This window comes from Nelumbo nucifera, chromosome 6 (genome assembly GCF_055504915.1).
Source record: "Nelumbo nucifera cultivar China Antique chromosome 6, China Antique-T2T, whole genome shotgun sequence".
Taxonomy (NCBI): domain Eukaryota; kingdom Viridiplantae; phylum Streptophyta; class Magnoliopsida; order Proteales; family Nelumbonaceae; genus Nelumbo; species Nelumbo nucifera.
Window position 1 is genome coordinate 12681735 of NC_142654.1, and position 13191 is coordinate 12694925.

Sequence of the window (13191 nt, forward strand, 5' to 3'; positions counted from 1 at the left end):
CAAATCAAATACAGCCTTAAATTTTGAGAAATAGAATCAAAATTCTACTCTAAATAATTGTTATTCAAAGAATGATTTTATAAAAAGCCATTACCCACAATAATATAATTATACATCGGGAACATCTCCCTAATTGCATGTTGTCATTCATTGAGAGATGTTCTCAATTTGCGGCTCCAATGACTTGGGGATAACTGATCTATAGCTGCATAATTTCAAACATGTTTGTACATACAATTTCTTTTTTTCATTTAATATTGAATAGGTTCAAGGTTCAAAATATCGATACACCCGATATGATGCAATGTATGTACAAGTATCTTATGCCTATCTTTTTTTTTTAATTCTTTTCAAAAATAAATCAAGGGTAGGCTTTAGGCCCCTCTACCCAAAACCCCTTATAATACGTATTAGAAGATACAGACCAATACATGATAAATTTGAACCTTGATTGGGTTTGTAGATCATGTTGGAAGCTGTGTGGATAGGTCTTATGGGTAATATATCCGACCTCGATTTAAATGGCTCATTGCATACCGTTCTTAGAGCATCCTCTCATTTCAAGTGAGACTCTATTTATAATAGAACAAAAAAAAATTCTTGATTTCTTTTCTTTACCATCTTTTTCTTAGAACTTAACCAACCAAAACCCAACAGTACAACGGAATGGCATGAATAAATATCATCTGAGCAATCAATTTTAGGGATCAGCTGCATGAGCTAACATGTGTAAAATCCCAAAATCGTATTAACCAAACCTGTTATGGGCCCAATAAACAAAAGGGATTTTTAGTGTTCAGTCCACCTCCGAATTGAGAAATTATTTTTCCAAATGTATTTATTCCCAACTCCTCCTATAAATACCATCTTCCCGTGAATTTGGCATCTTTCCCCTTTGACACTGACCCAAACTGTACGATCAATTATGAATTCTGAGATGGAGTAGATGATAAAAACCCCTAAACAAAATGCATTGGGCCCAACCACCTCAATGCTTCTTTAACCTTGCTTAAGGTTAGGACTGTCAATGGACCGGATATTGGGCCAACCCAATCTGATCCAACATGAGTTTATTATGTCTTATTGGACTGTCCAATCTGTTCAAATTGGTCCGAATTCAGATTGTGTCCCACCCAGACATCGTGGCATCCCTATTTTTTATCTTTTGTTAATGGACTGGATATTGATTCAACCCAGCCCAGTCCAATACAAATCCATTACAAATGGACCAGATCTAATCCAATCCAATAAATATTTTAGACCATTAAGTCTAGATTAGTCCAATTCAATGTTTTATTGGACCATCCAACCTGTTCATATTGATTTTGATTTGAACTGGTCCAACCCAAACCTAATTCACTAACACTACAGAAGGTGTCTTTGTGCATGCGAGTGTCCAAGAAGTTGGCCTTAGGGGTGAAAGTCAGATTACCCAAACCAAAGAACTTCAATTACATCGGTTCCTGATTAGGGTTTGGGCCGATTAAGAGTTCAAAAAAAAAAAAGCTCAACACAACCCAACTTTGTTCCCTAGTTGATAGAACCAAACTTCAAATCCTTACATCTCAGATCTGCTGCATCCAAACTAATCCTTACATCACAGACATAGCAGTTCCTTGGGCTCAGTTTAGGAAGAGTACAAATACAAATATGTTAAGTGCAAAACTCTCTTCCCAAACTAATCCTTGTGAATTAAGGTCTCGTTCGCTTTTTGGTAAGTTATTTAACTAGGTAAATGCAATTATCTGGGTAAGTTTTTGCTAGAAAACATTTATCCGGGTAAGTGCATTTACCTATGTTCTTTTATTTCCCAGGTAAAAAATGCAATGACCATTTTACCCACCTAGGGGATGGATATCATTTATCCGGGTAAGTGATACCCAGGAAAATAAAATTTCCCTAGTCCCCATATAAATCTGAAAATAGAGCATGGGGTTCTTAGTCAATGGGAACCAAAATCCCATTGACCAAAATGATTTAAGTCAGGCCAAGATACCAACACTATTGCCTAATCCAACTCATCTAAAAATATTGAGCTCAGATCTCCTACCCACAAACTCTTCTCACGTTCCTACCCAAAGGATACTACAGCCACACATTGGGAATATCTCCAATGTTGTTAAGATCAGATTGGTCCATTGGATTTGAATTGGGATATTTTTCAAAAAATCATTCAACTTAAAAACTTAATCTATTAGGTATGGTCCATGAATAGACCTTTATTCTCTAATACACCCTCTGATATGAAAGCCAATCAGGCTTAGAACGGGATAAAGCGTAAAACTACCCATTTCTTATACTGAAATTTAATTAATTATAATGGGGTGGTGAAAATTAGACACTAGACCACTTGATCAAACAGATCAAAGAATCATTCGACTTAAAAGGTTAAATTGTTGGGAAGGGTTCTTGAATATGTTTTTATTCTTTAACGATCTGATTTAAAAAATATTATCTAAAAGTCATGTTTCTAAAACAAATATTTGAACAGTGGTGATTGGTAAAATGCTCTATTTGAATTCCTTAAAAGCTCTGAAAGTGATGATGCATGAATCAAGTGGTCTAATGACAATCTAATCCTGTTGATTTGGGGTGTAAGCTATCTCTTAATTGGGACTCGTTCGATCTCGTTTTCTAAATGCTTGTCACTCAGTAAGTTTTTGTTTGTTGGTTTGTTTGTGTGGGATCTATTTTTCATGCAATGAACTTGGGTTTGGGTTGAATTTCCTTTTTAACTTACGGTGCCTTTCTAATATTATAGTTAAGCTTTTAATTTAAGAGATTAAATCAGGTTTAATTTGTAATTAACAGAATGAATCTTGTCTTTGAATTAGAAAATTAAACTTGAATTCTTACATATAAACCTCTATAGAGCTGTGTGGCATTGGAATGAGGTGGATTTAGAGCCACAATTTCTACATCCAAAATTTTCTTCCTGATTCATCCGAGAGCTATTAGTGCATGGAGCAATATCCAACTTAAGCAGACTCGTCTAATGAATTTGCTAGATTACAAATGTTTCCAGCAGATTTTTCAATAATGTGAGATGTTCCCAATCCACGGATGCCGTGTTATCACGCTTTTTGCTGGTAACAAACTTGGACAATCGAACTATTCTTTCAATAAATTTACCCTTTTATGCCTTAATATCTCCCACCCACATGACACTACAGCTGCAAACTGAGAAACTGAAAAACCAAACCGAAAAGATTAGTAATCTGAATCTAAAATCTGTTTAACTAAGGTAATGTTTGGCACCGTTTATGATGATTTCTCTTTGCCGATTATTCAAAAATTATAAATAGGTGATTTCTGGAATCAATGATTTTTGAAAAATCATCAAAAATTGTTGTTTGGTATCGTAAGCTGATTTTTGAAAAATCAGTTTTGAGTCTGTTTGATACTGATTTTCAAGGGCCGATTATTTTTGTATTAGAGTTATTATTCAATGTTATGTTGGATGCCATATCATCCTCAAAAAATCGAAATCAGATAAAAATCAGGAAATCACCAGAAAAAGTGATCTCTGAAAAGGGTTGATTTCAATAATTGATTTTTGGCTGATTTCCCAAAAACCAGAAAAAAAAATCACTAGTTTTTCAAATTCTGATGTTACATAGTGTCATTTTCTGTGAAATCATCATCGAAATTAACTGATATATAAAACAAACAAATCAACCAATCGATTAATTAACTGGCTGGTTTGGTTTGATTTCAATTAAATTTTAAACAGGTAAAAGACTTAAACCTCCCCTAGTATTTTTATAAATACCGATACCTCCCCTCTCTTTTCAAATTAAACTAAATCCTCCCCTGTGTCTAAGACTACATTTGGAAATAATGCAAATATGTAGAGTGTAAAATGGTTCATATAAATTGTAAAGTTTGTGTTAGTTTTGCATTGACAAATTTACCTTCTTACCAAACAGACTTTTAGTTGTAATGGATGCAAACACGAATTCCAATAAAGCATATATATATTTTTTTATCAAAAGCCCACTTGAATGCAAATTTACTTCTTTTTTATTGATGCACTTTTAATTTTATTATCAATGTAAATATGCATTGATCTGTCATTTGTCAATGCAAAAATGTTATGTTGCCAAACACGAGCAAAAGTGAACCAGAATACAAATATATATATATTGACAGGTCCTACCTAATAACACCAGGTCTACAAGGAACAAAAATCTTGAAAGAATAATTGTTATTGAGCTATTGCATCTCCTTGTATCTATTCAGATATCTCTATTTCTTAGATTTCATTTTAGTGGTTAGACATGATCAAAGGATCTTAGAGGGATAAAGTTGGGATTTAAAAAAATTTAATTTGTTCGGATCTTAATAAATAATTAAAAGAAGGGGAGGTGTTTGTTTGATGACATCAACCAATAAGGGATGTTATAGTCAATTTTAAAAAATGAGGGGAGGTCTAAGTATTTATATGAAAAACCAAGGCAGGTTTAAGTGTTTTACCCTTTTTAAATATGTGCTAAGATTTGGTTTTCTTTACACCTAAAGGAAATATTCATTCATAAATGCTTAGGTTGAGTTTGAAAGGAGTACAAATGCAAATATGTAGAGTACAAAACATTATATTTTGTATTATTTTGTATGTATTTACACTGTACATATTTGCATTTGTATTACTTCTAAACTGAGCCTTAGGTTATAAAGTAGAAAAATTAACAACAATGAAAAATACAACGAAAAAAACATGTTAAGCGTGCTGAGACAAAAAAACAGGTAACCACAAGCATTGGGAGAAAAACGACTTGAAAAATCTCTACAATTGACGCAAATTTAAGAAACACCAAAAAGGTCGGCTAAATGCCTCCAATAGAGATGAAGTCAGCAAGTGTGTCTCCCTACCAAATGAGTTCGAATCTACGCAAAACCCTCAAGGGGTATAGAGAAAACAGGTACCATGGCACCCAAGATCGCCTCTTGTTACAAAACTCTCCCTAATGCTCCACCTTCCAAACATTCAAGGAATGGGCCCCACAAAAAGCCAAACGTGCACAAAAGAAGTTGTAACCTATAACTATAGGGGCATAAATTGTGCAAAAAAACCATCCATCCATATCGTTATATAAACCGAAACAATTGGAGCATAAACGTTGCCGGAGAGAACTCGAAGATTGCTAGAAAAAGGCTTGTTAGGAACGATAACATCGTTACGACCAAGGCCCGATAGAAATAAGTAAAAAAGCAAAGAGAAAATGGAGATTAGAATGAATAGAACCAAAGATCCCAAGTTTGCTCCATAGGCCTGGATCAAAATTGTCGTCTCTCAAATCTGTCCAAAGAACCTCTCCAACAAACACTGATATGAAGAGAAATAAATAAAAACTCACATCCATAGGTGTAAGAGAGAAAGCCTTACGCAGAGTGTGAGAGAAAAACACATCTATAGATGTAAGAGAGAAACCCTCCCGCAAAGAGAAAGACCCTCATGTAGAGAGAAACCCTCCCACCAAGAGAGACCCTCGCGCAAAGAATAACCCTCTTCCCACCAAGAGAGAGAGAGAAACCCTCTTTAGTTAATTGAATCTTGGGCACCTTTACTTTTTAGAATTTTGTATGGTTGTACTGTATAGCCTACATAATGTTCCAACTTCATCTATGTACGTATGATTGTAACTAGACCTGGCAGAAAGTTGACCCAACCCAACTCGAAAAAATAGGGTTAGCGTCTCATATTTAGCTACCTGAATGTGAGAATGACCTGACCCGACCCAACCTAGAAAAAAACTGGGTTGGGTTGGGTTGGGTCATGGGTCAACCCACTGACCCGATTGTCAAGTCTAATTGGGACTATTTATGCATTATTAGAAATTTCCACTCTTTATTTTTTCTATTGTATTTATTCTTTATTATTTACTCTTTAAATTATTAAATATTCAAGTTTTTTTATTTTATATTTGGAATTTGAAGATTAATTCTTTTAATTTTGACATTTTATATGTAGTTCTTCTTTATTCTTTTAATTTCAGCTATTTTTTGGGATGACCCGAATTGACCCATAGGTCAACCCCAACCCGAATATTTAGGGTTAGGGTGTAGCATTTAACAGCCCAACCCGAAATTCAACCCGAACCCGATGCACCCCAACCCAATTGCTAGATGTAATTGTAACCCACCATGTATGGAACTATGGATATGGTTCTTGTGGCGGGATGCCGAATGCCATCTTACATCGCTTATTTGCTTGTGCCAAAACAACCACTTTACAGGATCCTCACAAAACCATGCTTACATCCCTTGTAGCCGTTTATTAAGAATATCTCTCTATGAATAAAAACAAAACATAGAAATAATAAGATCTTTTCAAGCACACAGCTGCAAGAGGCTATCAAATATGGTGTGAAGAATAAATCCGATTTATTTTTTCTGTACTTTGTTTTGTGACAAAGACCTATCCTATGATTGTGAGATAAAAGGCCCTTTCCGTTAGACTTCCATCCAAAAAAGATGAAAAATCAACGGTTGCAATATTTTTTAATCTTCATAACCATTTTTTAATCCTCATACCACCCAACTCTGTGAGAGAGAGAGGCAGCTGACCCTCACCTGTAGAAAAGCGTGGAAGGAGGGTACTGATAATATATCCCAAAAGAGAATTCGGCCTCATCAAGCGAATCAAAAATGGTCTTCTGTGGCAACCCATGGATCAGCTTCCTGGTGTCATTGTTGACTATACCATGCGATGTTGCAGAGTGACTATACCATGCGACGTGAACCACCGGTCGCACACAGCAAACTCCATCACCAACTCCTTGAAAACCGGCACCACTTCTGGTCTGAACCCATTCATCACTACCTCCGACAGCCCCTTCTGTACGCTCTCTGCTTGCTGAGCAAACCCATTCGTCGTCGCAACCTTATCATCACCAGAAGATGACTGCCCCCATGGGACACTGAACACTTGCTCGTATATTGCATCAAATGAGTGACCAGGGTTGGGATCAACGAACTCCGACCGATCACCGAAGTAAATACGCGTTGAGTTGGGATCGGTTGTGGACAACAAGTTGTATTCTTGTCCTGTGACGCCATCTATTTCAGGATTGAGGGACTTCATCCATCCCAACATGTGATTGAAGGAGCGGTTCTCTTGCACTAAAACCACCAGTCCACCACTGTTTTGATGGGACATGGCTTGCTATTGCTGCTCTCCGATGGCATGGATTTGGGTTTGTTGTGACGGTAGTAACAATCCTCCCAAGCGGTTTCGTTACAGAAAACACCCACTGATACAGATAGGAACAGAACAGATCGCTACAAACTGCAAAAGTAAATAAAGATCGAGATGGAAGGTGAGTCCTTTTAACCAATGGTAAACATTCAGTAAGCCTATGTGAGTAGACATAACTTTTCAATATTTCTCCTTCGTGACCAACCCCTCCGAGCTATTTGGCTTCACACAGGGTTGCTTACTGCTTACCAATGTATAGATGGGATGAACTGAACAATTTCTTCAAAATGGCTAGGTAAGACAATTTACCTTACTGTTTTATTATTTTTTCCTTTTTTCAGAAGCAATTTCTTCTGCAGGACCAGATATTCATTTCCTAGGTTAAAAAGGTTTTAAGAGAAAAAGGGCAAGAAAAAGTTTAATGAGATATTTTGATAATTTAACGTTTTCCCGTCGTAGGATAAGGGAGTCTTTGTTACAAAAGAAAGTACAGGGGTCTTTGTAATTTACCCTTTTTTCTAGATCCCGAGAACTGAAGGGAAAATCTAAGTGAGAGAAGAGAGGGAGAAAAGCTTGTAGCAATTGTCATTCTTGATGCACTCGAGTTTTCTGTGGAAGATGATAATCAACGTGAAGGAGTCGACTACGGTGGGCCCAGCAGAGCCTACACCAGAGCGGACACTATGGATCTCTAACGCAGACCAGCTGGTGCGAAGAGCTCACATTCCCACTGTTTACTTCTTCACCTCCGATGGTTCTACCGGCTTCTTCAACCTTCATCTTCTTAAACAGGCTTTGAGCAAGGTTCTTGTGCCTTTCTATCCCACTGCCGGAAGGCTGAACAGAAATGATCAGGATGGTCGGCTTGAGATCAACTGCAATGGCGAGGGCGTGTTATTCGTTGAGGCCGAAACAAATTCCGTTATCGATGATTTCGGTGACTTCACACCTTCTCCAGTACTCCGGCAGCTCATTCCGGCCGTGGATTACAGCAAAGACATCTCTTCTTATCCTCTGCTTCTCTTACAGGTACTGATCTCGTTGGTTAACCTCCTGGTAAACAGTTTACATATTAAAAGCAATTAATTGTAGTGAGGGAAATTAGGGCAGGGTGATCTGAATTCTAACCTCAAACAACAAGATTAATGCTGCATTTGGCACTCCATCACTTATTTCCTTTTTTCTGTTAAAAATTTATGTTTATAGGAGCATTTTAACTGTAAAAAGGAGATAAATCTTAAAATAAGGAATGCCTAACCTCGATGACAATGGAAAATGATCCAAGTCTCTGCTACAACATGAATTTTTTTTCTTCATTTTGTTCATAAAATACAATATTAAATTCATTTTACACTGAATTTGATATAAATCAGACAGATGAAAAATGCAAATTTGATAGGGTGGGATTGTTCATGAGATTTTGGGGAAACGATGATGGTCAAACTAGGGAATGCAAATCAGACTAGAGATTGGTTGGGTTTAGATCCGTCAATCCAATGAATTGAACCCCAAACACTGACCCAACTCAAATTAGAATTCCACAAACCTAACCTAACCAAAACAACTGTGTTATCAATAAAAAAAAAAAACAAACCCTAACCAAAACAACAAATCCAGCACCATAGAATGGGTGCCTAGGAAAAGGCAGCAAAATGTCATCGTGCCTGGGCCCGGCCTTGGATCATTGCCTCGTAACTTAGGGCCCACTCTGTCATTCAATGAAAGACATGTGAGCAAAATGTGGTACGCTCACATGCCTGATAGGAATGGACAAAACCCTAATTTATAGGATGCCTTTACCCTTTCCTATTAATATTATTAAACAATTTCAATTGTTATCTTTTTAATTAAAGATGTGAATCTAAACCATTAAAATGGATGCTCAAAATCTAGGGGCTGTTTGATATGGTTGTGTGTATGTCTATTGCATTTATATTTAATTTTTGCATTGGAAATCAGGAGAAAACGGGCTGGGCACACAAAAAAAAAAATTAAAGATTTTATTTATTTAGAAAAAAAAATCTATGATGCTGAAAAGATATGGTATTAACTTTAACCAATCAAAACTCACCCTTGAATTTTAAAAAATAAAACATGCTTGATTACCACATTTATGATAAAGATAGATTGGTCATAAGATTTTTAGATATTATGTCTTTCCGGTATCGAATCCATTTATTCATTTATTGTTTTATGTGGCTATACGATAAGGATAGTCCATCCCCCTCGCTTGGGCTTTGACCCCCAATCCTTGTGGTATCGAGATTTAACCCAAGTCTCTACTCCTATAAGTCAAAGATCCTATCAATTCAGCCACCATCCGGTATTAATCAAATCCATTTATTTTTCTAAATGTAAATGGGATTAGACAACGAGGTGGCCCATTTTCCATCCGCTTAACCTCAAGTGATTATACACGGAGCCAAGTATACTTGTGGGAAAAAAAAAAAAAACTTTTAGGTTATATTTGGTTTAAAGGAAAATGTAAGGAAAGAAAGGAAAAAGTAGGAAACCTATATTAGATTTGTAATGGTTTTTCTACATTTTTTAAATCAAATACATTAATTAAAATCACCATTTATATAAGAAAAATTTCCTGATTAATATCCTATATTTTGGGTCTAGTGTCACTTTGGTTCCCAAGCTTTAAAATACAACAATTCAGTATTCGAACTTTTAAAATGTAACAATCCAGTACTTGCTGTTAACAAGCTGTTAATCACCCGTTAAGTGACATCTTAAAAAGATACAAATACCCTTCGAGTATCATTTAATTTTCTTTATCAATCATCTAAACGTTGATAAAAAATTAACCGTCTCAAATCTTTGATTCTTCCATTCAAAAAAATTGGAGAATTTTCCCTTTATATAATTAATAGTAAATGAAGGCAGAGCTAAAAAACACTAAAGTGGGATATTCCCCACCCCCCACAAAAAAAAAAAACTTTTAACTGAGATGTTAATGATCACTCTCCAATACTCCTCCAACTCCCAAAATTAAAAAAAAAAAATTATTTATTTTTTCTATACCCAAACTTTCCCGACCCATTTCCCTTGAAACTCTACCTACACTTCTTATTTTATTTTATTGTTTAACTTAATCCCTCCAAAAAAAATTCCTGGCTCCGCCAATGGACCCCACAAACTATAAGGTATTTACCCTAATTTACAGTTACTTTCAATGGTTACAGGTAACTCGATTCAGGTGTGGTGGAGTTTGTCTTGGAGTGGGCATGCACCACTCGCTGGTGGACGGAACTTCCGACATCCACTTCATCAATTCATGGTCAGACATGGCGCGTGGCCTTCAACCCAAAATCCCACCCTTCTTAGATAGATCCTCGCTACGCGCGCGTCAACCACCCACACCTATGTTCCATCATATCGAGTTTCTTCCCCCTCCATCCATCAAAACCCCTAAATCCCAATCCGGTCCCACGGATGTTGCTGTGGCCAAGTTCAAGATCACCGTTGATCAAATCAACACCCTGAAAACCAACGCCAAAGAAAATGACAACACTCTCAACTACAGCACCTACGCGGTACTCGCTGGACACGTTTGGCGCTGTGTGAGTAAGGCACGCGGCCTCCGTGATGATCAAGATACCAACCTCTTCATCACCGTTGATGGACGGTCCAGGTTGCGGCCCCCACTCCCTCCGGGTTACTTTGGAAATGGGATCTTGTTAACTACATCGAATGCCTTGTGCGGTGAGCTCCGGTCCAAGCCCCTAGGATACGCTGTGGGAAGAGTCCATGATGTGGTGACCCGGATGAACGACGAATACGTGAGATCAGCCATTGATTATTTGGAGTTGCAGCCTGATCTGACGCCCTTCGTACGTGGGCCCCACATGTTCCGAAGCCCTAATTTCTGGATGGTGAGCTGGGCTCGACTGCCACTGTATGATGCAGATTTTGGGTGGGGCCGCCCCATCCATGTAGGCCCCGCTGTTGTCTACTCTGAAGGTCTGTCTTATATCCTACCTAGCCCGACCAATGATGGCAGCGTGTTATTGGCCATTTCATTGCAATCTGATCACATGGAAGTCTTTCGGAAGATATTGTATGATTTTTAGTTTTAGGGAGAACGGATGGACCTGCCAAAGCGCTTTGTTTGCAAATCTTCTAAATTCAGTTTGGTATCTATGTGCTTCTAATTGTGATTTGCACTCTTATATGATATAAATTTTTGTACTTATTGTCCCATTTGCACTTACTAACAATGCAAATTTTATTTCTCAAAAACTGCCAACAAATAACCTTCTTCCTTCCTCATCTCCCTTCTAATACTGGTGAGTGGAAACTCCAAGAGTGAAACATCTGTGCTGTTTTTAGGGCCTCACAGTTGTGGATTTATTGATCTTTGGTTTTGTTTCTATCAAGGTTTAAAATATCTATATGTCTTTGTGTATCGTATATGGTACTTAGGTACACGTGAAAACATATATTTTTAGTAAATTTTCAAAATTTGGCTTTTAAGAAGTTAAATACACATATTTTTTATTAAAAAGGATTAGGGTCCCTAAATACTCGTAATAGACGTATCAAGACCCAAAGGATACGATATGATATGCCCGATATAAAATGTATCGTATCAAAAATTTGAACCTTGATTCCTAGAAATAAAAATTACACCTTGATTCTCTCTTGGCCCCATATATGTGATATTAATGAAGATGATTAGATCCCTAGACCATGGGTGTGATATATAGGTGTGAAGAGGTGATTCCAAAGTGACCCAAGAGACAAATGAATGATCCATATTATTAACGCATTAGAACAACATACTCATATTTATATAGTTAATCAATCAAAATCCCATACCAACTCTCTATCTATAGAGTACATCAATTAGACAGTTCAAAAATACATGAAAGTTCAATGATAATTCCAACCAGTGTTTTAAACCTATGGTTGACCCAACTGGTTGAATTGTTTGAATTGTTATCTGGCTATGATTTTGGATCTAGTTTAACTAAAACCTGAAAATTGGCTACACATTATTGATTTCAACAAAATCCGTTGGCCAGGTGGTTGGATTATTGGCCTTTCAACCCAGTGACTGGATCATGGGTTGCATACTAAATGTGTATATAAATTTTTGGAGGCCATAACTGTGTACTCCATGTCTGATTTGGGCAATCTTTTTTTTTTTTTTTTTTGAGTTACTTTTAAAGGTCTATGCATTGCTTTACTGTTTTTGCCAAAACCCTTTTTTTGCCTCAAATCACAATACTTAATAGACTTTACAAATAAAATATAAATTAAATATAAAACAATGCATACATACATACATACATACATACATACATACATATATTGGTGTGGCATGGTTTGATCCATTCGATCCAAATGGTCAAACCGGTGGCATGCAACTCGGAGGTAAAACCAGTTCAACCTTCAGGTCAGTTTTCAAAACATTGATTCCAACTATATAACATATGATCAATCAACATATAATAATATTTTTCATCCTAATTCCAACAATACATACACTAATACAAGGATGGTCACATAAATGGCCTCTTCTTGCTCCATTACCCTAACCCTGCAATTCAAGAGGAGGTGTATTATTCCCTTTCCAAGCCTCTAGAGTTGCTACCTCAACATGCTCCCTCACCCTTTCCCACCCCTAATGGAAACATGTTGTCTTAAATTTGTTTGTTTCTATTAATCATCACTTTTCAATTACCTAAAAATATTCCTAAAATCTCTCTCTCTCTCTCATTTTTAAAACATAAGCATGGCCCATTAAACATAATTATTGCTTTTAATCATGTAGGATTACACGTGCTACATGTAAAATTACACAATTGACTTGAACTACCCTAAATTAACATTAACATAAGTTTAACTTAGATTAACTTAAACTTCCCTAAATAGAGCTAATTTAATTAACATAATTAAATTTAATTATCTTAACTAAGTTTCATTAACATAATAACTTAATTCAAGTTTAATCTTTTCTTGATACTATCAACTACGTGTAA

General features: G+C 36.4%; 1 protein-coding gene and 1 long non-coding RNA gene across 2 annotated transcripts; one reads left to right on the forward strand and one right to left on the reverse strand.

The window, feature by feature from the left end:
* Positions 1 to 6671: 6671 nt before the first annotated feature.
* Positions 6672 to 7847, reverse strand: LOC148790610 (uncharacterized). The gene is made up of 2 exons (XR_016077472.1): positions 7709 to 7847; positions 6672 to 7288 (listed from the first exon to the last, which is right to left on the reverse strand). It is a non-coding gene; the product is annotated as an uncharacterized LOC148790610 (long non-coding RNA).
* Positions 7793 to 11395, forward strand: LOC104588431 (shikimate O-hydroxycinnamoyltransferase-like). The gene is made up of 2 exons (XM_010246369.3): positions 7793 to 8227; positions 10390 to 11395. The coding sequence occupies exons 1-2, from the start codon at positions 7793 to 7795 to the stop codon at positions 11275 to 11277; spliced, it is 1323 nt and encodes a 440-aa protein (XP_010244671.1). The 3' UTR covers positions 11278 to 11395.
* Positions 11396 to 13191: the final 1796 nt, after the last annotated feature.

Bases quoted from the DNA above. Each gene is read 5' to 3' on its own strand.
- LOC104588431 (XM_010246369.3), top strand. From the start codon at position 7,793: ATGCACTCGAGTTTTCTGTGGAAGATGATAATCAACGTGAAGGAGTCG. The intron at 8,228-10,389 runs GTACTGATCTCG...CAATGGTTACAG, and splicing joins ATCCTCTGCTTCTCTTACAG to GTAACTCGATTCAGGTGTGG.